This window comes from Pseudochaenichthys georgianus, chromosome 6, assembly GCF_902827115.2.
Source record: "Pseudochaenichthys georgianus chromosome 6, fPseGeo1.2, whole genome shotgun sequence".
NCBI lineage: Eukaryota > Metazoa > Chordata > Actinopteri > Perciformes > Channichthyidae > Pseudochaenichthys > Pseudochaenichthys georgianus.
Genome location: NC_047508.1, coordinates 30,007,270 through 30,030,476, shown reverse-complemented (window position 1 = coordinate 30,030,476; position 23,207 = coordinate 30,007,270). Strand labels below are relative to the sequence as shown.

At 39.6% G+C, this 23,207-nt stretch overlaps 4 protein-coding genes across 7 annotated transcripts in view; 3 read left to right on the top strand and 1 right to left on the bottom strand.

Annotated features, from left to right (window-relative positions):
• The first annotated feature begins 3,428 nt into the window (after window positions 1-3,428).
• nr2e3 (nuclear receptor subfamily 2, group E, member 3) lies at window positions 3,429-5,605 on the top strand. The gene is made up of 8 exons (XM_034086079.1): window positions 3,429-3,501; window positions 3,697-3,847; window positions 3,965-4,068; window positions 4,118-4,417; window positions 4,652-4,839; window positions 4,932-5,172; window positions 5,253-5,358; window positions 5,473-5,605. The coding sequence occupies exons 1-8, from the start codon at window positions 3,429-3,431 to the stop codon at window positions 5,603-5,605; spliced, it is 1,296 nt and encodes a 431-aa protein (XP_033941970.1).
• Window positions 5,606-7,062: 1,457 nt separating this feature from the next.
• Window positions 7,063-12,890, top strand: stoml1 (stomatin (EPB72)-like 1). Its single transcript, XM_034085027.1, has 7 exons — window positions 7,063-7,377; window positions 8,065-8,171; window positions 8,252-8,401; window positions 11,294-11,497; window positions 11,579-11,783; window positions 11,871-12,071; window positions 12,587-12,890. Exons 1-7 carry the CDS (start codon window positions 7,227-7,229, stop codon window positions 12,781-12,783), a joined length of 1,215 nt encoding a protein of 404 aa, XP_033940918.1. The 5' UTR covers window positions 7,063-7,226; the 3' UTR covers window positions 12,784-12,890.
• A 263-nt stretch (window positions 12,891-13,153) lies between these two features.
• On the top strand, window positions 13,154-16,207 carry cyp11a1.2 (cytochrome P450 family 11 subfamily A member 1, tandem duplicate 2). The gene is made up of 9 exons (XM_034085025.2): window positions 13,154-13,459; window positions 13,708-13,863; window positions 14,004-14,203; window positions 14,311-14,514; window positions 14,654-14,814; window positions 14,900-15,066; window positions 15,253-15,331; window positions 15,434-15,625; window positions 15,717-16,207. Exons 1-9 carry the CDS (start codon window positions 13,212-13,214, stop codon window positions 15,837-15,839), a joined length of 1,530 nt encoding a protein of 509 aa, XP_033940916.1. The 5' UTR covers window positions 13,154-13,211; the 3' UTR covers window positions 15,840-16,207.
• A 71-nt stretch (window positions 16,208-16,278) lies between these two features.
• Window positions 16,279-23,207, bottom strand: part of ccdc33 (coiled-coil domain containing 33) — a 43,988-nt gene continuing 37,059 nt past the window's right edge. For all 4 annotated transcript variants that reach the window (XM_034085028.2, XM_071203516.1, XM_034085029.2 and 1 more), the window contains 11 exons: window positions 22,355-22,502; window positions 21,200-21,375; window positions 20,993-21,056; window positions 19,045-19,234; window positions 17,564-17,652; window positions 17,346-17,477; window positions 17,144-17,237; window positions 16,940-17,064; window positions 16,677-16,754; window positions 16,451-16,567; window positions 16,279-16,367 (listed from right to left, as the gene is read on the bottom strand). In XM_034085028.2, the coding sequence (XP_033940919.1) occupies window positions 16,305-16,367; window positions 16,451-16,567; window positions 16,677-16,754; window positions 16,940-17,064; window positions 17,144-17,237; window positions 17,346-17,477; window positions 17,564-17,652; window positions 19,045-19,234; window positions 20,993-21,056; window positions 21,200-21,375; window positions 22,355-22,405 (1,179 nt within the window). In that variant the 5' untranslated portion in view covers window positions 22,406-22,502 and the 3' untranslated portion in view covers window positions 16,279-16,304. The remainder of the gene's footprint in view (window positions 16,368-16,450; window positions 16,568-16,676; window positions 16,755-16,939; window positions 17,065-17,143; window positions 17,238-17,345; window positions 17,478-17,563; window positions 17,653-19,044; window positions 19,235-20,992; window positions 21,057-21,199; window positions 21,376-22,354; window positions 22,503-23,207) is intronic.

Below are 23,207 nucleotides of genomic sequence, written 5' to 3'. Positions count from 1 at the left end.
ACTTTTCCTTTGTGTTCGTTTTTCAAGTCTTGAGATAGTTGTCGAGTTTTGTTGGAGTTTTGATCGATTGTCAAAATAAATTATAGTTCTATCAAAGTCCTAGATTGATTTAGGGTTCAAAGCTCATAATCAGATTATGACATATTTTATGCCTTTGCAACTCGGGCACCTGTTCCATATCCAGAGGACAGCAACAACTCTATGAATTAATCTCACTCTTTGACAACACTACAAACAAGGAGCTTATATAAAAAAGCTGCTTAGACTGTCAGAGGTTTGTGAACTAGCATTCAAGGTCATCCTCTGAAGGATAACAAATATGCACATATGCCTTACATATTTGATGCGCTGCAACGGACCACAGTGAAAAAGCTAACTCGTATATGGAATATAATATATCTAAAAATAAATCGCTCTTGAATAAATGAACAGCTAATCATGACAAGCATCTGAGCGAGGGATTACCAGTGACGTGTGTTCAATCACCTACAGGGCTCTGTCATCATAAATGTTCCTACTAAATACATAATCGTCCAGCTGGCTCATAGCAGTGTGTTGCTAAAGATTGTCTGCATCTTTGCAACAATCACAGGGCTGAGGAGTGAAGAGACGTGACAGTTATCCCTGCCAGGCAAAACCTCAAAGCAGCACTGAGCTGACGGCGGCAGCATCTTACCTGTGCCGACCACTAGAGAATCATAAAGAAGAAAATAAAGGACTATTATATGTTTGACTATGATAGAAATCTTAAGAATCATTGCTGTAGAGGACTATTAACAGTGATCAAAACGTTCCGATTTAGATGCTTTAGTCGTTTCTGTCTGTCTGTGTGCATAAACTTCCCTAACATTGTCCAATCACAATTACAACTGCTCTAACAAATGTCCCCTCCAGTCTGGATACAAGGTGATATAGAATATTCAATATGGCCCTTTTGTTTTAGTTCTCGTCATCTCGCCTCTCCTCTTACTCCCCTGTTTCATGCAGGCAAACGGCCTTGTAGCTTTAGCAGTCTTTCCCCACAGCTGTGTATTGGTCTGACTCTTGATAGTTGATTCGGCTTGCCAAAAACATTCATAAAACAATCTCTTCTTCAGATAATAACAGGACCAAGCTGACGCATAGTGTCAGAGAGCAGTAAGGACAACCTGGAGTCCATCTTATCAGGTGGATTGCTCCAATTATTCCCTGTTAGGAACAGAGCTTGATTTGTCATCGAATGTTGATTATTCTCTTAGGAATAGTCGAGGAGAGAGCAAGAGAAACTCAGTGTAGGCTGGGCAGAGGCTTTATCACTGCGGTGTCATATGTCTATACAATAAATCTTCTGTGTCTGACATCAGTTTGACGCTCTCCTTTGTGCTCCATGTGTTCCTACTCTTTGCTCCAAGAATTTCATCACACAATATACGAGCTACCAGAACTGTTGGCATCAGGTTGTGAATATTTGTGTCAACTGTGGTATGTTAATTTGCCTTGGGTTGGCATGCTAGTCAAATAGTTGTTTGTTGTGCAAAAGGAAAAGCAAGGTACGTTTGTATGGCACCTTTCAACTCAGTGTTTTACATTATAATAAATGGTAGGCTATTTGAAGTGCTTTACATAAAGCTCAGCCGTGCACAACTTAAAACAAAGTGTACGAACATAACGAGTAGAATAATAAAAAACGGAATAAAACATTACACCTGCTAAATCTTTAACTGTGAAAGCACAGGAGGTACAAAAGATAATTTATTGCGGACTATATTAAAACCATTGCAACTTTTGGAGCCTTTCAGACAATCTAACCTGTTTTGTTTCGGTTTCAGGATTACAAAACTGATTCAGACAACAGATTCAAAAGGGTCTGTGAGCATAGCCCCCGTAGACTGCACCTACTTTGTAATCCTTTTATACACCAGTTAAGTCAAACAGAAAGAGCTCTGTTTTCAATACCACTTTGTTTTCCTAAAATCAAGAGTGACTTAGCAAGGATAACAGAAATCAGTCTGTGGACACAGCAGGCAGTCACATTCGTATATTTAGTGTCTTTGCCCAGTTTGATCTGATTAATGAGCTGAGCTCCATGCCATGAGCTACATGCAACAGTGACACAGTCATCACTGTCGCTTCATAGACCAGTACAGGAACAAACAAGCAACGTTTTTGATGTTTTTTGACACTTATACCACCCACTGTGTATAAGTGAGGAAATCAGTACCTGCAAGAGTTATAAACTTGCACAAACATTTGGGTTACCAATTAGGCAGCAAGAGGCTCCAGAGAGCACTCACCATATGGCAGAGGAGTGGAATTAAGGGTCAACTTGTTGCTGCTCTTTGAATCTCTGTGCTAATTGTTTTTCTCCTCATCACCCCCATTCGCGCTCCCCCTCTAAGAAGACCACATTTCATGGAAGGTTAAGCTACTTTGCTGCTTTCGGGTGGCTGTATTATCCTGAAGCCATTAGTGTCACTGACAGGGCCAATATGGCACAAAGGGACTGTCTTTAGTCTGGTGTTAGTCTACCCGGTAACAGTAAACTGAGACACATATGTTTACTAGAACTTGGACAAATTACCCGATTGTAATGTTTTGTTTCCTTTGTTTAGTAGTTAGTAGACTATTTCACTTGTTGACTAGAAGTAAACTTCTAAAACCTCAAGCCAGCATTGTGGGCAGAAGTTCATGACGATTGTAGCCAGCATAAGCATATTGACAATTGCTAAAACATGTGAACCGTCTTTGCCTGTAAACCGTTTTTAGCTTTTCTTATAACATAAATGTATGTCGGTATATAGGTCTCAGAATCAGCTATTTGTGAAAAAGGAATAATTGAAACAACAATTGTAATCGATGTTAATCTACAGAGAAACTGATGATCTTTACTGTGCAGCAGCCAAATGTATGAAGCCATTTGGTAAAAAAGTTGGTGAGAAGTTCAAATATATTTGGTTTATTTGGTTTTCGGTGGTCACCTTTGTGTAATGAAGTTATGCATGTAGGAGGTGTGACTGATTGATTTACCCATAAAGACAGTAAAGATTAAGAGGATGACAAATCAGCATTTGCTTACACAGCGCCTAGTGCTAATCTCCTTGTCTTCCTTCAGAAAGCCCCCAGACGTCTCACACTCGTTCTGGCAGAGAGAAAGAAAGAAGAAGAAGTAGTAACTCTATTGACCCCCCATTACATGAGAAACGACCAGAGAAGGACAACATCCCTGGATCAATATCATCGATCATTTCTGGAGTAACTCTCTGATGACCACTTAAATTAAGCTTTAACTAGAGCATTTAATAGAAACAATTACAAATGTGCTTTATAGACATTACCATGCGTCAAGACTTCACATGACAAAAATGCTTTGATCCAGCTGGGCATTTCACAAAAATACTTCATCCAGAAGAGGAAATACTTCTAGGAAGTTCAGATATCAGAAACTGAAAATGGAGGACCACCTGAGAAAAATGAACCAGTTTTCTTCTGACACATCTAATGACTTCACAGATGGACTGCAAGGTGAGCCACGATGCAACAACATTTAAAAAAAGAAATATTGCAAATATTTTGTACAGCGAATTATGTCGTACGAATAATTATCTTTATAATAGTTGATTGTATTGTTTATACTATATTAAATAATCAGACTAAAAAAAAAAATCTGTTAATTTTAGTCATCGATTGATCCTAGTTTCTCCTACCTGTCCTCTACAGAAATGAATCCAGTCCCAGGTAAAGCACACGGCCACAGTCTGCTGTGTAACGTGTGCTCTGATTCCAGCAGTGGAAAACATTATGGCATCTACACCTGCAATGGCTGCAGCGGCTTCTTCAAGCGCAGCGTAAGACGAAGAATCATCTACAGGTTAGCACTTTTATCTAATAAGGTAGACATCATTGTAACATGTATGATAGGGAAATACAACTGGTGTAATAAGTCATTATTTGTATTTTAACAAACTACTTTTTGTCAATATCTCAGGTGTCAGGCTGGAACAGGCAGGTGCCCTGTAGACAAGGCTCATCGAAACCAATGTCAAGCTTGTCGATTGAAGAAATGTCTCCAAGCTGGCATGAACAAAGATGGTGAGTTTACTAGTGTATTACATGTGCATACAATATTTCTGTGGCTTAGACTGTTTTCATAAGATATATTTAATTGTCTTTTCTCCAGCTGTGCAGAATGAGCGACAACCTCGAAGCACAGCCCATGTGAGTCTAGACTCTCTAAGTGACCCTAAAAGAGAGCATCTGGCCACCACGCAGGAGCTCACTTCCTCTGCTAGCTACGCATCAGTCATCTGCAGACCCCTGGTCACTTCCTCCGTCCCCTCCTCTGCCGCCATGCAGCCCTGCAGCAACCCCAACAACTACCAGCGCTTTATGGCCAGCCTGCTGACTGCAGAGACCTGTGCAAAACTGGAGCCCCAGAATGGTGAGATCTTATGAAAGAAGTTAACTTAAGGTGGACACAACAAGGACTTTACTAATGTTTTGAAATACATGTTTTTATTTGGTTTGGTTTCTTATGGCTATGATAAGAGGAGGTTTGCCTTTAAAGATGAGAACAAGAGTAACCTAATCATAATAATCATAATAATACAAATGTTACAATAATGTACTCCCAGTAGCCTTATTGTTTGTGTGACTCTCTTTTTCTAATGCACAGTGGAGGCGAATATTGATGTCACAACCAATGATTCAAAAAGAGATCGGACTCCCTCTGACTGTCGTATGTCCCCGTACACCTCCAGCTCCTCAGAGAGTATATATGAGACATCAGCACGACTCCTCTTTATGTCTGTCAAGTGGGCAAAGAATTTGGCAGTTTTTGCTCACTTGCCATTTCGAGACCAGGTGAGACTGACTGACACATTTTTGTATATTAACCAAACAATTTAAACATACATAACGTGGACTGATAACATGCATTTCTGTGACATCCTCAGGTGATTCTGCTTGAGGAAGCTTGGAGTGAGATGTTCCTCTTGTGTGCCATCCAGTGGTCCCTGCCCATGGACAGCTGTCCTCTTCTGTCTCTGCCAGATCTTTCTCCCACACATCAGGCCAAGACCAGCCTGCCCAGAGTTGACCTGCGTGTCATTGAAGAGGTCTTTAATCGCTTTAAGGCCCTGGCTGTTGACCCCACTGAGTTTGCTTGCCTGAAAGCCATTGTACTCTTCAAGCCAGGTGATGAGATCTTCCCCTCAGAAATATTAATTTGTTATTGAATGGACATTGTAACCAATTGTATGCTGTTTTACCTGCAGAGACAAGCAGCCTCAAAGACCCGGAGCAGGTGGAGAATCTGCAGGACCAGTCACAGGTGTTACTAGGTCAGCACATCCATTCACTATACCCCAGCCAAAGTACCAGGTGAGCCTATCTCTCTCTATGATCTACAGACAACACCTGGAGTATATCCAGTTTGTCATATAAAAGCCCAAACAGAAACGTGATGTTAACTCTCGTTTGTTCTTGTCTCTAAAGGTTTGGGAGACTAATACTTCTGCTGCCATCGCTCCACTCTGTGAGCTCAGAGAAAATAGAGCAGCTGTTCTTTCACAGGATCATCGGTAACACACCCATGGAGAAACTGCTGTGTGACATGTTCAAAAACTAAGACCCTAATGAAAACAAGCACACTGGAAGCCAAATCCAGTTCAGGCTCAAGAAACATGTTTTCTGTTTGATTGTTTGGTACCCATTTACAATAAGACTATACCTTATAAAGGGTTTACGAATAGTTTGTAATTAATCTATTAATTAGGTTGTGAACACTTTATAAATCATTAATAAGCTTTTATGAGACATGAGATAAACAGGGCAACAGTGACCGGTTGCTTGCCAAATAGTGAGCCCACATTTATCTGTACTGCTAAGCCTTATATTGGCTACTTAGCTTACTTGTCTTCTTCATCAGCCAGCATCCTTGGTATCTGTTGTTCACTGAGTTGATTCTCGCTAAGTAGCCAATATAAGGCTTAGTCATCTTGCCAAATAGTGAGCCTGTGTTGATGTATGAAAACGATGTTAGAACTGGTTTATAAATGGTTCTAAATGATTAATAAAGTGTTTACAACCTAATTCATAACCTAATTATAAACCCTTTATGAATCCTTTATAAGGGTAGTCTTATTGTAAAGTGGTACCGATTATTTTTTATATTCAGGTTATGACTTTCAAATTCAACAACACATCCCTTTTTACCAAATAAATATTAAAAATACCACAGAAGGAAACTTTTCCCCCCACTATAAGTCAACAAGTATGTACCCATCAAAGTTTATTGTATTCTAAATAAGTATACCAGTTTAAATTAAGTGATTATTACATGATTTTCTTTGTAAATATTGTAAATAATGTGTATGCAAAACATCACATTGTTATGTGTAGGAACTGAGTTGAAAAGAAGCACGTTTTTTATTAAAGTAAATGAAAATGAACATAATATGTATTTTGAATAGTTGTCCTAAATGAATCTAAATTGTGTATTTGTTTGTTTATTTTTGAACAAGTTTAACAAAAGACCTATATTAAAAAAATATGCCATAAAAGAACAGAACTATACATAAATGTCTGGTGTGTATAAAAACAAATTATGATATTCAAGTCTGACCATGTCTAGCTTTAGCTTATTACAGATACATTGGAAATGTTCTGCTTATATGTAACAAGACATTGCAGTGCATAAATAGACTTGTCTGAGGTTATTTAGAAGAAAGCCCTCACAAGGTTGTTTTCTGTTTCATATATTTCACTCACATATCTTTGGTCACAATTAATAAAAAAAAGGTTACCATCCATATTGGCCACACAAATCAAACACTGAACTGGACTGTACAATAAAGAGAATCTGGACAGAGGACCCTTTAGACCGAAAATACAATAACCTACATTTGACTGTTAAATTAGTCCAGTATCTAACTGCAAATATATGTTTAATGTGAGATCTTGAAAGATAAAGATGTATAACCTTGTGCTATGTTATAGTTTTAAGCACCATCTGGGCTACAGTAAATTACGTTAGGGGGCGGTAATGAGCAGATGCACTGATGAACAGGAGCCGTCAGTAAACACCGAGAAGAAGAGCCGTACCAAAACACGGAAGACCTTTCCGTTAGAAAGAAATGTAAAGCGTCCATTTAAATAACCAACCAGGAGGTTTGGTTGACAGTTGAAGCGGAGTTTGATCATTCATATTAAGTTGATTTAAATAGGAAATACCATTGTTTTACCTTATAATGTTCAGCAAGTCTTACACGCTGCTCCCTCAGGGGGACTGTCCCAAGACTCCGGGCCTGTTCGTGGACCCTGTCAGCTTCACACAGCGAGGACCCCACAAAGGCTTTTCCTTCGACAACATCCCCAATGTCTCTGAAAACGACTTCACTGGTAGGCAGCTTACATTAACTATAGAAAAATATAGAACATAATAAGTGACCATAAGGGTTGACAGTGGGTTAAAGTCCAACACACCAATCCCAACTATTATAGTGCATTAATAACAACATTTTCTTTGATATATTTCCTTGTTTGAATAAGAGCGATTTACTCTTAATGATCAACAATATGTTGTTAAAGTGTTATTACTGCGTAGTTCAGTGTCTCCCTGTACCTGTAACTGTGTTGTCCCCAAGATAAATGTGCCTTGCACCGAGGTGATCACAATCCATAAAATACAATACAAAAAAACAATGCCAAAACGCAACACAAATACATTAAATATGCATTAAGCTAAGGTTGGATAGCTTGCAGGAAACAGCTTGGTTATAATTAGAAAACATAACATCCTGAAATATAGTCTCTATGATGAGTGAATCTCCAAGGACACTGGGATATGAGCCCTTCCCATAATGCAATTCAAAACCATTAGTAACAAGGGCCTTCTTGCCCAATGAGACACCATCTTCCAAATCTCACACTCAGTCAGTTTGTAATACAGGTTTTCTGTTCAAATGGTGTAGTCTACATTCCTAATTTAAGTAATTTCGTTTCAGAAATGTACCCTTTAAGATACATATTACAAAAATGTTTCACATGCTGACTGGTGTACTAAAAAGTAAATTTTCTTTCTTTAAGATGCCTCCCAAGGATGGCTGTCCTGGATCTGCAACCTGATTGTCATCTTCTTTGTCTACTTCTTCACCTTCATAACATTTCCTATAACAGGGTGGTTTGTACTGAAGGTACGGTGAAATTATCTCTCATCAGGTACTCCCTATAATGTCCACTCTTAATAAACAACCAACTCTTTTTTTGTCTGTAGACGGTGCCTAACTACCAGAGGATAGTAGCATTTCGTCTGGGTCGAGTTGGTCCTCCAAAGGGTCCTGGTATTGTCCTCGTGCTGCCTCTCATTGACCAGTGGCAGAGAGTAGACCTGCGCACCCGTGCTTTCAACATCCCTCCCAGCCAGGTAAACCACTATACTGAGTTCATAACTAGTACATTTACATGCTGTAGCACTGAAAGCAATACAGACAACTACATCAAGTCTTTACTCCCTGGTTTTCTGCTAAGCTGTCCAGTCTACTTCATGAGAGAAATAATGCTTGGGCTAAGGCTAGGAAATCAGGCTCAGAGGTAGAATGGCTACGTTTTAGGCAGCTAAGAAATAGCTTCACATCTCAAATAAAAAGTGCTAAATCAAAGTACTATTTGTCGGTTACCACAGAAAACCTGAATAATCCTAGGAAATTTTGGAAAGCCATAAAATCGATTTCCACTGGTGATATCCCAAATGAGCTACCTCCGTGCCTTACCACAGCATCTGGCATTATATCAGACAGGGCTACTATGCTAAATTGCTTTAATAAGCATTTTGTGTCTTGTGGCTCTATGTTTGATTCTGTCACTGACTGTACTTCTGCTTCTGTGAACGCTCCAATCCTTGACTCTGAACAATGTGGTCTGGAAAACCCTTTCAGTTTTACTCCTTTAACTATTGGTATTGTTCATGAAGCATTATCCAAGTTAGATCCTAGGAAACCGGCTGGCCCGGACAACTTAGAACCTTTCTTTTTAAAGATAGCTGCAGATTTTATTGCTCCACCTCTTACTTCTCTTTTTAACCTCTCCCTCAGCACAAATGCAATTCCAAAAGTATGGAAGTCTGCTTATGTCTTGCCTTTACTGAAAGGAGGGGAGGCAACTATTTTAAATAACTATAGGCCAATCTCTAAATTGTCAGTTCTGGCTAAGGTGCTCGAACGACTTGTGAGTGAACAAGTAAAGGAGTTTTTATCTATAAATGATATCCTGTCTAAACATCAGTCAGGCTTCAGAAAGCAACACAACACCATCACTGCCACGATGAAAGTGGTAAATGACATTACTAGTATTTTAGATAATAAGCAGAGTTGTGCAGCTCTCTTTATTGACCTTTCCAAAGCGTTTGACACCGTTGATCATCGCATCTTAAAGCAGAGGCTACTCAGTATTGGCATATCCAGCCTTGCAGTGGGGTGGTTTGTGAACTACCTCTCTGAAAGGTCCCAATGTGTTCATTTTGATGAACTGTCTTCTGAGTGGTTAAACATTTCTAATGGTGTACCACAAGGTTCTGTTTTAGGACCACTTTTATTCTCCATATATATTAACAGCGTAGGTGATAATGTGGATGAAGCTACTTTACATTTTTATGCGGATGATACTGTGATGTATTGTGCAGGTCCCTCCATTAAAGAGGCTGTTGTTAAATTACAGGCTGTTTTTAACACTATTCAGACTCAGCTCTCTGAATTAAAGCTTCTTTTAAATGTGGATAAAACCAAGGTAATGTTTTTTTCAAAAGCAAAAAAGACACCAGAGCCTGTTTTAGATATTGTAACTACGCAAGGAACAAAACTTGAAGTTGTTGCCTGTTACAAATACCTTGGTATCTGGCTTGATGATTGTCTCACTTTTAAACTTCATGTCAATAACCTGCTAAAAAAACTGAGGGTTAGGCTAGGTTTCTTCTACAGGAACAAGTCCTGTTTCTCGCTTGAGGCCAGGAAAAGGCTAGTCACTGTGACCTTTTTACCTGTGCTGGACTATGGGGATCTGATGTATATGAATGCACCTGCCAATTGCCTGGTCAAGTTAGATGCTGCGTGCCATGTTAGGGAAACTTCCATCTTATATCTGCTCCCTGATCTCTCGGAGAATTGTAAGTGGCTACTGCCTGAGATCGAATGCTGTGGTTTTATTAAATGTGCCAACTGCTAGGACTGTCTTAGGGAAGACAGCTTTTAGATGCAGCTCCTCTGTCTTGGAATAGTCTGCAAATTAAATGGAAACTGAACAATCTGGTGCCACTAAATGTTTTTAAAGCTCGGTTGGATGCTAGTCAATCGGAAGCTATTGGTACCTGCTTATGTGGATAATTATGTAAATGATGCTGTATGATGTCCTTTTGTTGTTCTGTTTATGTTTTTATGTTTCATGTGGAACTACTTGAGCAGGTCTCCCTTGAAAAAGAGATCAATGATCTCAATGGGATTTATCTGTATAAATAAAGGTTTGAAATGAAATGAAATGAGACTAGCTAAACTATTACAAATTAAAGTATAAGTAACATTTATCAGCATTGCCTTAAAACAGAAATCAGTCATAAAAGCTTCCCATTACCCATTGAATATATTTTTGAACCGTAGTAAGAGTGTGGAGTTTGTGCCCAATCACTCAGTTTAGAGTGCATTGACAGTTAATCTGTTAATTGCAGTTGAAACAGCCGTAATGATTACAGGAAGCAAAATGTCTCTTGATTTAGTTTGCCCTGCAGGTGGCACTCTTGGTGCACTGTTGATCCGTTTGAAACTGGAGAATGTAAATGGGTACTCAGAGATCTATAAATGATTAGTTTGCGACATCGGCTGACACTTAACGATGTAACCTCATGCTGCCTGCAATTCATTTCAAAATGACTATTCCAAATGTTTTGTTTGTTATTTTCCAGCTTAAACGTAATAAGTAAATGCAAATAGATGTCTTATGCTAACATTTAGTTTTTTTAAAGTTCAATCAATTAACACAATTACTTTACAAGTAGTTTTTATAATTTATGTGTGTACATTTTTTAATCTTCACTGCATTTTACTAAAGCTTTACATTTCAATAAAGCTAAAGTGTCAAGCACATGTCACACGTTTCTCATCAGTGCCAAGACTCTCCTTGTGAGCAGGCAGCATTTGTCAACATAGTTTATTCAGCATTACACTTCAAATATGTCTTATTCTGCATCAGCTTTAAGAATTAAGACTCCAAATTCTTTAACTAATGTTAAATGACCGCAGCATTCATCTTAAATGTAATTCTGCTACTGTAGGTGATCACTCTGGATGGCGGTGAGTTGTTAGTGGGAGCAGACATCCAGTTCAGGATCTGGAACCCCGTCATGTCCGTACTCTCAGTCCAGGACCTGAACGCCTCAACCAGGATGACGGCACAGAAGGCTATGACCTACCTCCTGGCCAAGAAGACTGTCAGGGAGATCCAAACTCAGAGAGTTAAACTGGGAGAATATCTTGTGGTGAGAATACACTGGACCTACTCTATCTGCTGACTCTTCACTGCATCAGGTCAAACTAACATCCTTAAATGTTCTTTACAGACGGACATAAATGAGATGACTCGACCCTGGGGGCTGGAGGTGGACAGGGTTGAGCTTGCTTTGGGCTCTGTACTCAAAGCACCGGAGCAAAGCCCCTCTGCACCCCTCACCATGCCCTCTGCTGTGCCTGGACTGGAAGGTCTCACTGACCCTATTCAGCAGTTGGCCATGCACTTTTTGGGTGGCATTCAACAGCCTCAACAAGGTATGGATCTACATGTAAATAACCGTTTTTATATAACATATACTGAATCTGATGTTGTGTAATACATCTGTTGCTTTTCCTCTTCAGAGGACTGCATAACTTTTACAGATGAGCTCAGCAGTGCAGCTCAGAATGTCCTGGCCACACCACGTTCTGTTGAAGAGCTGCTGGAGGCCGTCAAGCTCCTGCTCTCTGAGGCTTTGGTCCACCAGGTTGGGGCCTGCTTCCAGTTTGACGTGAGCTCGGAGGATGGACAATATCACAATTACTTTGTGGATTTGAGCCAAGGTAGTGGTTTGTATATTACACTTAAAGGTGGGGTATGTAATTTATTTCAGAAACACTTTTTGTTATATTCCATGGAATGCTCTTAACATCCCGATAGCAATGAATATATTAAATGCTTTGACAATGAATACAAAAAATGTCATCTGTGGAAGCCGTAGTAGTGTAAAAAGCATGACCAATCATTTTTAGCCGGCTCGGCTAAAGTAACTGGATGGCCTACCTGCCTGTCAGCCTTCCATCTGTGCACAAACTTATCTCGTGCCCTCATTGGTCATGTGCGCGTTCGTGTGTGTTGGAGGAGGGGCTCTGTAAGGAAGTGGCAGATTTTTTCCGGCTGTGTATTTTCAAATCCTAGCGCACTCGAGCTGGTTTCTCCAAAATTACCTACCCCACCTTTAATAGAGAAATCCCATTGAGATTAGTGTTCCATTTGTGTAATAATGCTGATGTGAGAAGCAAACAAAAATACTGTTACATTAATATTAATTATCTCCCTCGCTCTGTGTGTTCTGTAGGCAGCGGTGCAGCTGGAGCAGGGTCTCTGTGCAGAGAGCCAGATGTGACACTGAGCATGAGTGACAGCGACCTTCTGGCCATGTTCCAGGGAGTGCTGCGACCGTTTTCTGCTTACACCAGCGGCAGACTGAAAATCCAAGGAGATATTGATACTGCCATGAAGCTGGAAGAACTCATAAAGTTACTTAAGAAATAGGGATGAGATTGGCATTTGTAAACTTATTTATTAAGTCTTTAATTTAACCTGTACAGTGCCTGCTTTTTATGTATACATTGATTACGTAATAAACTGATTTACTTTTATGGACTTGTCTTTCTTCACAAAACAAAAACCATGAAGGTGTTAAGGTCTAGTGTAAGTTTTAGTTTATACACAGAAGATTGCATGGGCCATGATACAAGGTAAAATATTCAGTAAGTAGTACAGCTCAACATACCCACACATGCTGCATTGTGGGGTATTCTGTTACTGTACCTATCTACTGTAGAGATGAACTGGGGAGCCCTGATTAGCCCAGCAAGGAGGGACAACTATTTAGACCAGCCTCCTTGTTTTGCAACAGATGTCCCTGGGTGATCCAGAGTAACTGCTGAAGGTAAAGCAGAGTGAGAATTTATGTTGACATGATGGTTGGGTCGAGTGTTTGGCGCAGTCCGGTAATGGTGCTGACAGCCGGTGTGCGCTGCAGCAGCAGTGTGCCGGCAGTCAGACAGGCGTACTCAGACAGCAACATGGTCAGGCCTTTCAGTGAGATTCCTGGACTGTGGAAGAATGGAGCGGCCAACTTGTACAACTTCTGGAAACTGGATGGCTTTAAAAACCTTCACCGTATCATGTTGCAGAACTTCAACACTTTTGGACCCATTTACAGGTATGGAAGATTGCAAAAATAGTAGATAATAGCTATAGATGACACTACGGTATCGAATAATTAGAAAACAACAACATAAGCAGGCACAAATAATAATGACATGTTTTAAATGCATTTTCTGGTCTAAATATAAACATTTATGTTCTTGAAAAACAGTTGTTACCGTAAATCTACAAGTCCATGTTTTCTGAAAACGAGGCTGACATGTCATATTTGTGCCTCTTTTCCTTTTACTTTCTGTATGTCAGGGAAAAAGTAGGTTATTACGAAAGCGTTAATATCATCAATCCTGAAGATGCTGCTATCCTGTTCAAAGCGGAGGGCAATTACCCTAAAAGACTGAAAGTTGAAGCCTGGACATCATACAGAGACTACAGGAATCGCAAATATGGGGTTTTACTAAAGTAAGTGCTCTCTTTACCCACCTGAATGAATTCTGTTTCACCAATATATTGACACTTGCATGGAACCAAGGGTTTAACCAATTGCCATAACATTGCGGCTATTAGTGTCTTGTCTAAGTTAGCATCCAATCTGTCCACAGGAATGGAGAAGACTGGAGATCAAACCGTGTGATTCTGAACAAGGAGGTGATTTCCCCAAAGATGCTGGGAAACTTTGTTCCTTTACTGGAGGAAGTGGGCCAGGATTTTGTGGCCAGAGTTCACAAAAAGATAATGCGAACTGGCCAAAACAAATGGACCACTGACCTCTCTCAAGAGCTCTTTAAATACGCACTGGAGTGTAAGACTACTTTTTCTCTTTTTTTATATAAAACTATAATGTATTTTACTCTGTTGGCCAGTCCCATTTTATTTTCACATATTCTTTGTTTTCTCTGTTTTACCCAGCTGTGAGTTCAGTGCTGTATGGGGAGCGTCTGGGTTTGATGCTGGACTACATCGACCCTGAAGCTCAACATTTCATCAACTGCATCACCGTCATGTTCAAGACTACCACACCCATGCTGTACATACCTCCTGCTCTGCTGAGGAAGGTTGGAGCTAAGGTATGGCGGGACCATGTGGAGGCTTGGGATGGGATCTTCAACCAAGGTAAGACATTTCAAATATTGTTTGACTGTCACAAATAGACTCTAAGTTCTGTTTTTTTAAAAGTAACTTCTTCTAGTTTTTAATTGCACTGTGCACATTGCAGTTTATAATTGAATTTGTATTATTTTTCATATATCAGCGGACCGCTGCATCCACAACATCTACAGGCAGTTACGTCTTGAAGCTGGCACTCCGAAGAAATACCCAGGAGTCCTGGCCAGCCTGCTCATGCTGGACAAGCTCTCCATTGAAGACATCAAGGCCAGCATCACTGAGCTAATGGCTGGAGGAGTAGATACGGTAAGTAAAACATTTGAAAAATCCTTTACTTCCCAGAATGTGACTTATTTTTTGCTTACTGCTTGATTCTGCTTGTGTGTTTCAGACTTCTATAACACTGCTGTGGACGTTGTATGAACTAGCGAGGCACCCCAACCTCCAGGAGGAGCTGAGGGCGGAGGTGGCTGCAGCGCGGGCTGAAAGCCAGGGAGACATGCTGGAGATGCTGAAGCGCATTCCATTGGTCAAAGGAGCTTTGAAGGAAACACTGAGGTGAAACAAAGATTGCATTGCCACTCATACAACATTGTTAATGATAGGCTAGGGATGGTAGATGTCATTTTTTTAGGGGCAAAGTTTGCCTCTTTCAGTTATGTAGTAATACTTTCCTTACTAACTAGATGGCAATTGTGTCGTCCACAAAGTTCCTAATATAGACTTTTTACCTTGATCCCTTAGGTTACACCCAGTTGCAGTGAGCTTGCAAAGATATATAACAGAAGATATCATCATTCAAAACTACCACATCCCAGCTGGGGTAAGAGGCAGTTACAAAAACATAATTAGATCATATATAATTGTGTTTGCTTACGTTATGGCAACTGCTTATCTTTCTGTGTTTTCTTTGGGTTGTGTTTAGACTCTGGTCCAGCTAGGACTGTATGCAATGGGAAGAGACCCCAAAGTGTTTCCCCGTCCGGAGCAGTATCAGCCCTCCCGCTGGCTGAGGACAGAGACGCACTATTTCAGGAGCCTGGGCTTCGGCTTTGGCCCCCGTCAGTGTTTAGGACGCAGAATAGCTGAGACCGAGATGCAAATCTTCCTCATCCATGTGAGATAAACAGAGAATAAGATGTATTTCTATATTTTGTGTCTCATTTACACAGCACTGTAACTGTGTGTATTATCTCCTGTCTTTGCAGATGCTTGAGAACTTCAGGGTGGAGAAAGAGCGCCATGTGGAAGTGCAGAGTACCTTTGAGCTCATCCTCTTACCAGAGAAACCGATAATCTTGACTTTGAAGCCCTTACATATTAGTCGGTAACAACAACTTAGAGAGAAATGTTTTGTGCATGATAAGCCAGACCTTTATCACACAATTGTAAAAGGCTTTCCAAAGCATTTAAATACTAAATAACTACTGATAACCTAATATGTTGATGGAAAGCAAGGAAACATTAAGAAAGAAAAATCTAATAACCATCAAGAACTATTTACCTCTGTAATTCAATAACTAATGAAACATAACTATACTGTATATCACTCAATGAGTAATTGTACAAGTGATAGTAATGTGTAGTGTTTGTGTGTAAAATATTCCAAACAATTTCATGATGCTTTATTCTGTGTGCACATGGCAAAGGTATTTAACAAATATCTCCAAAAGATTAATAAAATATTCGATTCAAAATATGTCTTGTAAAATGTCTTTTTTTAGTTTATCTAAATGTATGAATTTATTTGGAATATTTAATCAAAGAAAACTGTGAGTGTTTATGTTTAGTCTGGGTCAACAGGACTTCTTCTGCTTCCTCTGTCTGCTTTGCTCACTCAATGATTCTGGTACAGATCTCTGTAAGAAGCAAAAATTGCCCATGTCACATAAAATAATTCATAAAGCACATGTAAAATTACAGCAAGTAGCACTCAACTGACCGAAGGAACGTTATTAAGGATTGTGGTGGACGTCCGGACGAAGCCATGCCTGTGCTCGCTCAGTTTGGTCAACATTTCTTGTTTTTCTCTCCCCCATAAATTAGAGTTCTCCTCCAACTGTAATACATGCAAACCAAGGCAAATCATCCTCTTAAACATTAATGCAAAACTTAAAAGTGACTGAATACAAATAAAATACTGTGTACATATTTTATATTTGTTTCACCTGAGCCTCCAGTGTTTGAACTCTTGCCTCTGCCCTCTCCAGATTAATTCGCTCCTCGACTGGAAGGGCTTCTTTTCTCTGAAGGTACATGACATATTTAGATTTCAGAAACTTTAATACAATATATGAGTAGGACAATAACATTTCAAATATATTCTCAAAAGAAATCTGAGCTGCCAATCCCCAAACACTTAATCTGATGACAGTAAAACACAATTTTCACATCACACTATGTGAGTCCTGTCTATAAAGTGTAGGTGTACCTGGGCTGACTGCTGTTTAATAACTGGGGCCGGCTGCCGGTGAATCCTGTCCAGCTCTCCTCTGAGACGACTGTTTTCTGCTGCCCGGGCTGACTCTATCTCTTCCTTTCTGTTATCAGTGCCACCTACATATAATGAAAACATTTCATTGCTTCTGCACATTTTGTTTTGTGTTTTGTATCTCACCGCATTGAAACCACCTACCTTTTTGCCTATTTACCAAAGGCCTTCTGTCACCAGTCTGTTTACTCTTCTCTATGAGTTTGCTATCTAATGCTTTCTCCATCTTCTCAATGACCTGCAAATTGGATGGAACAAGTTTACAGAATATTATGCCAACATACATTTCAAGCTGTCATAGAAGGAAGCATTCCCTGTTTTGATACAGATGAAACAGACTGTTCACCTTTTCCTGATGTTTCACTGTTGCCTCCAAGTTTGCCATCTTTGCCAAGCGGCTGTGGCAGCGCTGCAAATCCTCCTGTTGCTGCTGGAGAACTCTCTGAAGCTTTAGTAGCTCCTTCTCACTGTCGTTTTCCTGCTCAACACACAAATAAAGCTAGAGAACTATATTAACACTATGTACTGTATACACTGACATGTATTACTTTAATGTTATTTAACCTTGATCAGATCGTTCTGCAAATTTTGGATTCGGTCCCTTTGAGAGGCGGCTTTACTGGTCTCATTGGCCAGCTTAAATTTAAGAGAGGCTAAAAAAAGAGGGGAAGACACATCATACAGAGGAGCATGATAATTCTACATGTAAGCCATTTATTTGAACAGATTTTCATAGGCATATACATGTTCCTTTATTTTGCTACATAATTAGTTGAAAGAAGAAAAGGCACAGCTTATTTTATAGAAGTTGAGACTCAACATTTGCTCTGTATGTAACGTATGAAACATTTCAGTGACGTTTCAAATTGAGAATGATTAGCATATCAGTTTTGATGCATAGACATTTGAACAGCACGGATACAAAAAAAACATCAATAAAACTTTTGAAATGTAATGGATTTTCTGTCGGGTGGGAGTTAAATCAGTTTCCTTTGCTTTGCTGCCAGCAGAGAGACCTTCATGAACATCCTTTCATTGAGGGTCGCAAACTGTCCTTCAGGAGATAAGGGATGAACTACCCACAAAGCTTATCTGGGTCCATGGCCAAAATGAGGTGCCTTATCGCAAAAAGGCACAGTCTGCTTGGGAATAGACACTCACAAGGATTAGTTGGCACACAGCGAGCCACCTTCCAACATCCCTCCTTCATCTGCCAGAGAAATGCCCTTAATCCATCCGATATGAACTGAAGGTTCAACAACTGCTGATTGGATTATAAACTTTATGACATTAATGAATGAAATTATTTTTCTACTTTTGATCTCAACTTTAAGGAAACAAATGACAACTATTGCTTTTGCATTTTTTGGTTTGGTTTTGGTTCAGGCTCAGTTTAACGCAGGAAACATATACATGTATATGGTTGGGTTATGAAAGCTTTACTTCTCTGCTGTGGTTACCTACAGAGGTGGGAAGTACTGGAGTACAAATACTCTGTTAATGTACTTAAGTACTTTTTTCTGGTATCAGTACTTTACTCCACTACTTATCTTTCTGGCGACTTTTTACTTTTACTTCTTACATTTTTAACACAAATACCTGTGCTTTATACTTCTTATATTTTCAAAAGAGGCTCGTTACTTTAGTTTTAATCTGTGTTTGGTGGCGTGATTATTATTATTTAGAGTCATTGCGTGCCTATTGATTTTAACACGATCCGTGTATCCATCATTTCCTGGTCTTCTCTAAAGAAGAGGGATCAATGAAAACTTTGTCATTTTGCCATTGTTCAGCTTCGAAACATTCAGTAGCTAACAATGACATTATTGTTCTATTAATATAAAGGGAGGTCAGTTACTCTTTAAAACAGCTGGTAGTTATGGGTACTCTTTACTTAAGTACATTTTGAAGCCCATACTTCTTTACTTTTACTTGAGTAAATACGTTTAGTCAGTAATTCTATTTTTACCAGTGTATTTTTAAACACGAGTATCTGTACTTCTACTTGAGTAAAGGATGCGTTTACTTTTGCCATCTCAGGTTACCTATATAATTAGCAATCTCAGCCCTGGTCATGGCGTGGATGTCGTCCAACAGGTCTTTGCCGAGGTCCTGCTGCAGAGACAGAGCAGAGCGGAGCTGGCTGTTTTCTGCCTCCAACCTCACCATCTGTGTCCTCAGCGCTATGATGTCTTCTGCCATCTTACCCATGGCTGAGCGATAGTTTTCCACTTCCTGATGTTAAGATGTCATAGGTTAGTTTCACGCCATTTAATACAATACACATAATATTTCCAGGAACAAAAGATGGCACAAGAATATTCCATACATTTGATGGTGATGTTTGTATATCACCACCACCACTAGATGTCTCTTCAACCCCACGTCTTTAAAGGTGTCCTCCAGTATGTAGACAACAAAACCTTTTTCTACACCAGGAGAATATGAAAACATCCCACAGCAAGTATATGTTATCTGTACAGTTTATCACAAAGTCTAAGCTTCTCAAAGAATAATTGTTTTCTGCTTGTTTGGGATAGTAGACATGGGAAATGGGACATAACTGGAAGCCAAAAGAGAGAACATTTTGCGTGTGATGTTCTTTTACATTACATTACATTACATTGCATTTAGCTGACGCTTTTATCCAAAGCGACTTACAATAAGTGCGTTCGACCAACAAAATACAAACTTGAAGAAAACAGAATCATATAAGTACATCAGGTTTCATAGAGCTAAAACATTTAAAGTGCTACTCAACTGGCTTTAGGTAAGCCAGTCCTTTATTAGTATATAAGTGCTTTGTTAATAGTTCTATCGCTCTATCTGTTCTTGTAATCGATTGACTAAGGTTTCGGTACAATGAATTGATGACTTGGGCTTCTCAAATCCAAAAGGGACACCCTATCCTGTGAAGCTTGTTTGTCATGGGAGCTTTAAGCAGGGTGTTTGGATAAATCCTAGTCGTGCATTCGCGTAGCATCTTGTGTGAAAGCCCATTTACTGAACTGAGGAAAAACTCATGCCAAATTCATGAGGGTATTTCAGGAAAGCAGACACAAAAACAAGACTGAATAAATAAAATCTTGAGCCTTTTTGTTTGTTTTGTCTACATATTTTGCCCTTCTTTCCCTTTGAAAATGATGCAATTCCTTGGCTTTACGATTCTGCAGAGCCCTGTTATCAAGACATGTCTCTGTGGAAGGTGTGTGCGTGTTGTCTAGCAGCTTCTACACGCTCATTGTTCTCTGCTCTGACACATGCTCATTCACTCACATTGAAAAGACAGAATTGAATGGAAACTGAGAGCAGGGTCCAGCTGCATGTATGAGGAGGGGGCGACGATCATTCCAATCTCAGATGGTGTGGTTGGGACTCCCGTGGGACACAAGAGTGAAATTGAGCATCTAATTGAAAGGGCAAGGACAAGGTGACAATCATGAGTGTAGAGGAGATGGTGTCTCCACTGGGGGCCCACAGGCATGATGGGAAGGACGCCTCCCCATGATGAGTCTGGAGAGTCCAATCATGTGTCAAAACATAAAGGGGAGTCCTCCTCTGCCTGTGAATACCGGAGGTTCCCTCATCTCACTGTGATTTGGGGACATTAGAGTTGCCTTGCTGTCATACATGCTGTCACTTTGGGACACTTGTATCTCAGACAGAAGGCAGCTGGAGTGTATTGTGATAATGAGATATTTAATTAAATATAATTATGAAGAAAACATTTCAGACACAGGAGTAGTTATGATAAACATTAAATAACACAACGGGCCAATAGCTTCCCCCCAATGTTCTCGAACCTCTTTGAGTGCAATTAGTCTAGGAAATGTTAATCCTTTTTTATCTGCCATTTTGTCACTGATCTGTGATACTGCTTCACTATACTGTCCCGTCCCATGCGCTTTTCCATGTCCCTGTTCACTAACTAAATGTGACCGAGGGGATTGCTTCACTGATTCAAGAGTTTAGGTATTGATTTTGTCTAATCACCTTAGTTTGGAGGTTGGTGATCTCTGCCATGCGGTGATCATCCTCATCCGTATGCAGTGGGGGTCTGAGGCATGAACACGTTTAATACAAATAATGGATTAGGGAAATAACACGTAGACATAATTTGTTTTAATCCTACTAAAATGTCATTCATACATTGATCAAGACGGTAAATCCATGCCTCTGGCATGTAGCTGTTTTCCTCACCGTTGATGTGGACGATGTATATGATAGGTGTGGTTTATGTTGGGTTGCTTGGCCTCTGGTCTCTCCGGTTCTCGTTGGGCTGCCCTCTGAAGCCTTGGATTTGCTCCTTTGAAAAGGTAGCGACCATTTGGTAGGATCTGTGCAAGGGCATCATGGGATGGGAGGTTGTATCCATCCTTCAGAAAATAAGATGTAGAGGAAATACTGGTCACATTTATAACATGCATTTCGACACTGGGCTAGAAATAGCTCATAAGAAACATCAACCTTATGTTCTGTAACATTGTTTTACCAGATTAATACTTGACTTTTCCACATTTTATCAGAACTGCTTATAAACTTAATTTTGAACCGATATCTTCAGAAGTCTTCTGAAAAATTAAATAACTGTTCTGTTTCTCAGAAACCCCAGCTGTATAACATGGATAAAGTGGATGTTCATATGCTCTTTATTTGTAATATGTGTTGAAGTTTACAAAGAGATGTCCCTCCCAAAATCAGGATTTATTTTATTAGAGAATGTTCTTAAGGAGTTTGACCTTGGTGTGGTGTAATTGACCCCCAAACTTAAATAACACCACATTAAATATATAGGTCCAGTCTGTGGCACAGAAAATGGTTAACAAATTCCTTATTTCATTTTCCCACAAATTGGTTCTGAACTAGATGTTAACCAATAGTATTACTGTAGTTTAGTTTGTTGGACTATAAAGTACATCTGATTTCAGTAACATACAGGGGTTAAATACACACAATAAACCACAAGCAAGCAGGCGCAGCATTCATTTTGTAAATGCTGGCTGTCGGTTGGGCAAGCAAAGTTGTACTTTTACAGAAAATGAAAGATTTTATCCCAAAAACATTGTAGCTATGCCCCCTCAGTACTCACGGTGCTTGTGTGTGGCCTGTTCTACCTCTTCATCTCTTGAATATAAAGGCTGTTACATCACTATGCATACAGCACCCACTCTATAACAAGAGAGCACTTAGTCAACAGCCCTTAAGTCCTTCAACACGAGCCATGCATATACAGTGTACATTGTCAAATACTGTGGTTGCCAGGTAGCACGCATTCAAAGGAATTACATGAAAAAGAGGCATTTTCTATTATCTTCCTACAGGTAACACACATACCTCCACATTAAAGGAGCCTACCTTTACTTCTGCAGGGTTGCTAAGTGATTTAGTCTTTTTCGAGGCCTTCATCCGACAGAAAATATCAGAGTCCTCACCAGAGGAGCGAACACGTAACTGATGGTGGATGTGAGAGTTGGAGCTCTGTCATTAAATCAGAACAATCAACCTGTAACCACAACACCAGCCTTAGCAACTTTCAGGCCAAGGAGTTTAATTCCTGTTATGTACAAAATAATTTAGTATCATGTTTCAAATTCAACCCAAAGTAAAACAATGGTAAAGAATGTATTTACAGCTTCAATTCCTATACCTATACAATACCTTGTTTGCAGTGGTCTTTTTTTAATTACCTTGCTACAATTACCGTACCATTTTTACATACTAGCATTTATTATTAATTATCCTGAAGTGGGCCAATCTGCATAATAATAAATACTTTTGGTACGTTAAGTATATGTTTTTATTACTAGTGTAATTCTAAATGACTTTTACTTATAATAAAGTATCTCTGCACTGTTGTCTGCTGTAAATCTGAGTACTTCTGCCACGTTTCACTTTAGATTTGAGCGTTTTGTAAAGAAAATCAACCTTTAACTTCATACCTGGAGGCACAGCAGACAAATCAATTCAATCAAAGGGAGGTTCCGGATCAGTAAATGCCAGCCCCCACATGAATCTTGTCTATGGATAAACAGATTGATGGGGACTGACTAATGATTTAGTGAAGTGCTGTGTAGCACCTGTGGCTCCTTCTGAGCATTCACTCAACTCAGTGAGAGTCTGATGTCAAATCTGTAATTCCATGATGAAGAAATACTTGATTTGAATTCAAATATAAAACTATGAAAAAGCTCAGGTGATTTTTGGATAC

Coding starts and splice junctions, on each gene's coding strand:
- stoml1 (XM_034085027.1), top strand. CDS start 7,227: ATGTTCAGCAAGTCTTACACGCTGCTCCCTCAGGGGGACTGTCCCAAG. Junction 7,378..8,064: donor CTCTGAAAACGACTTCACTG/GTAGGCAGCTTA, acceptor TCTTTCTTTAAG/ATGCCTCCCAAGGATGGCTG. Junction 11,784..11,870: donor CATTCAACAGCCTCAACAAG/GTATGGATCTAC, acceptor TTTCCTCTTCAG/AGGACTGCATAACTTTTACA.
- cyp11a1.2 (XM_034085025.2), top strand. CDS start 13,212: ATGATGGTTGGGTCGAGTGTTTGGCGCAGTCCGGTAATGGTGCTGACA. Junction 13,460..13,707: donor ACTTTTGGACCCATTTACAG/GTATGGAAGATT, acceptor TCTGTATGTCAG/GGAAAAAGTAGGTTATTACG. Junction 15,332..15,433: donor ACTACCACATCCCAGCTGGG/GTAAGAGGCAGT, acceptor GGTTGTGTTTAG/ACTCTGGTCCAGCTAGGACT.
- nr2e3 (XM_034086079.1), top strand. CDS start 3,429: ATGGAGGACCACCTGAGAAAAATGAACCAGTTTTCTTCTGACACATCT. Junction 3,502..3,696: donor CTTCACAGATGGACTGCAAG/GTGAGCCACGAT, acceptor TGTCCTCTACAG/AAATGAATCCAGTCCCAGGT. Junction 3,848..3,964: donor AGACGAAGAATCATCTACAG/GTTAGCACTTTT, acceptor TCAATATCTCAG/GTGTCAGGCTGGAACAGGCA.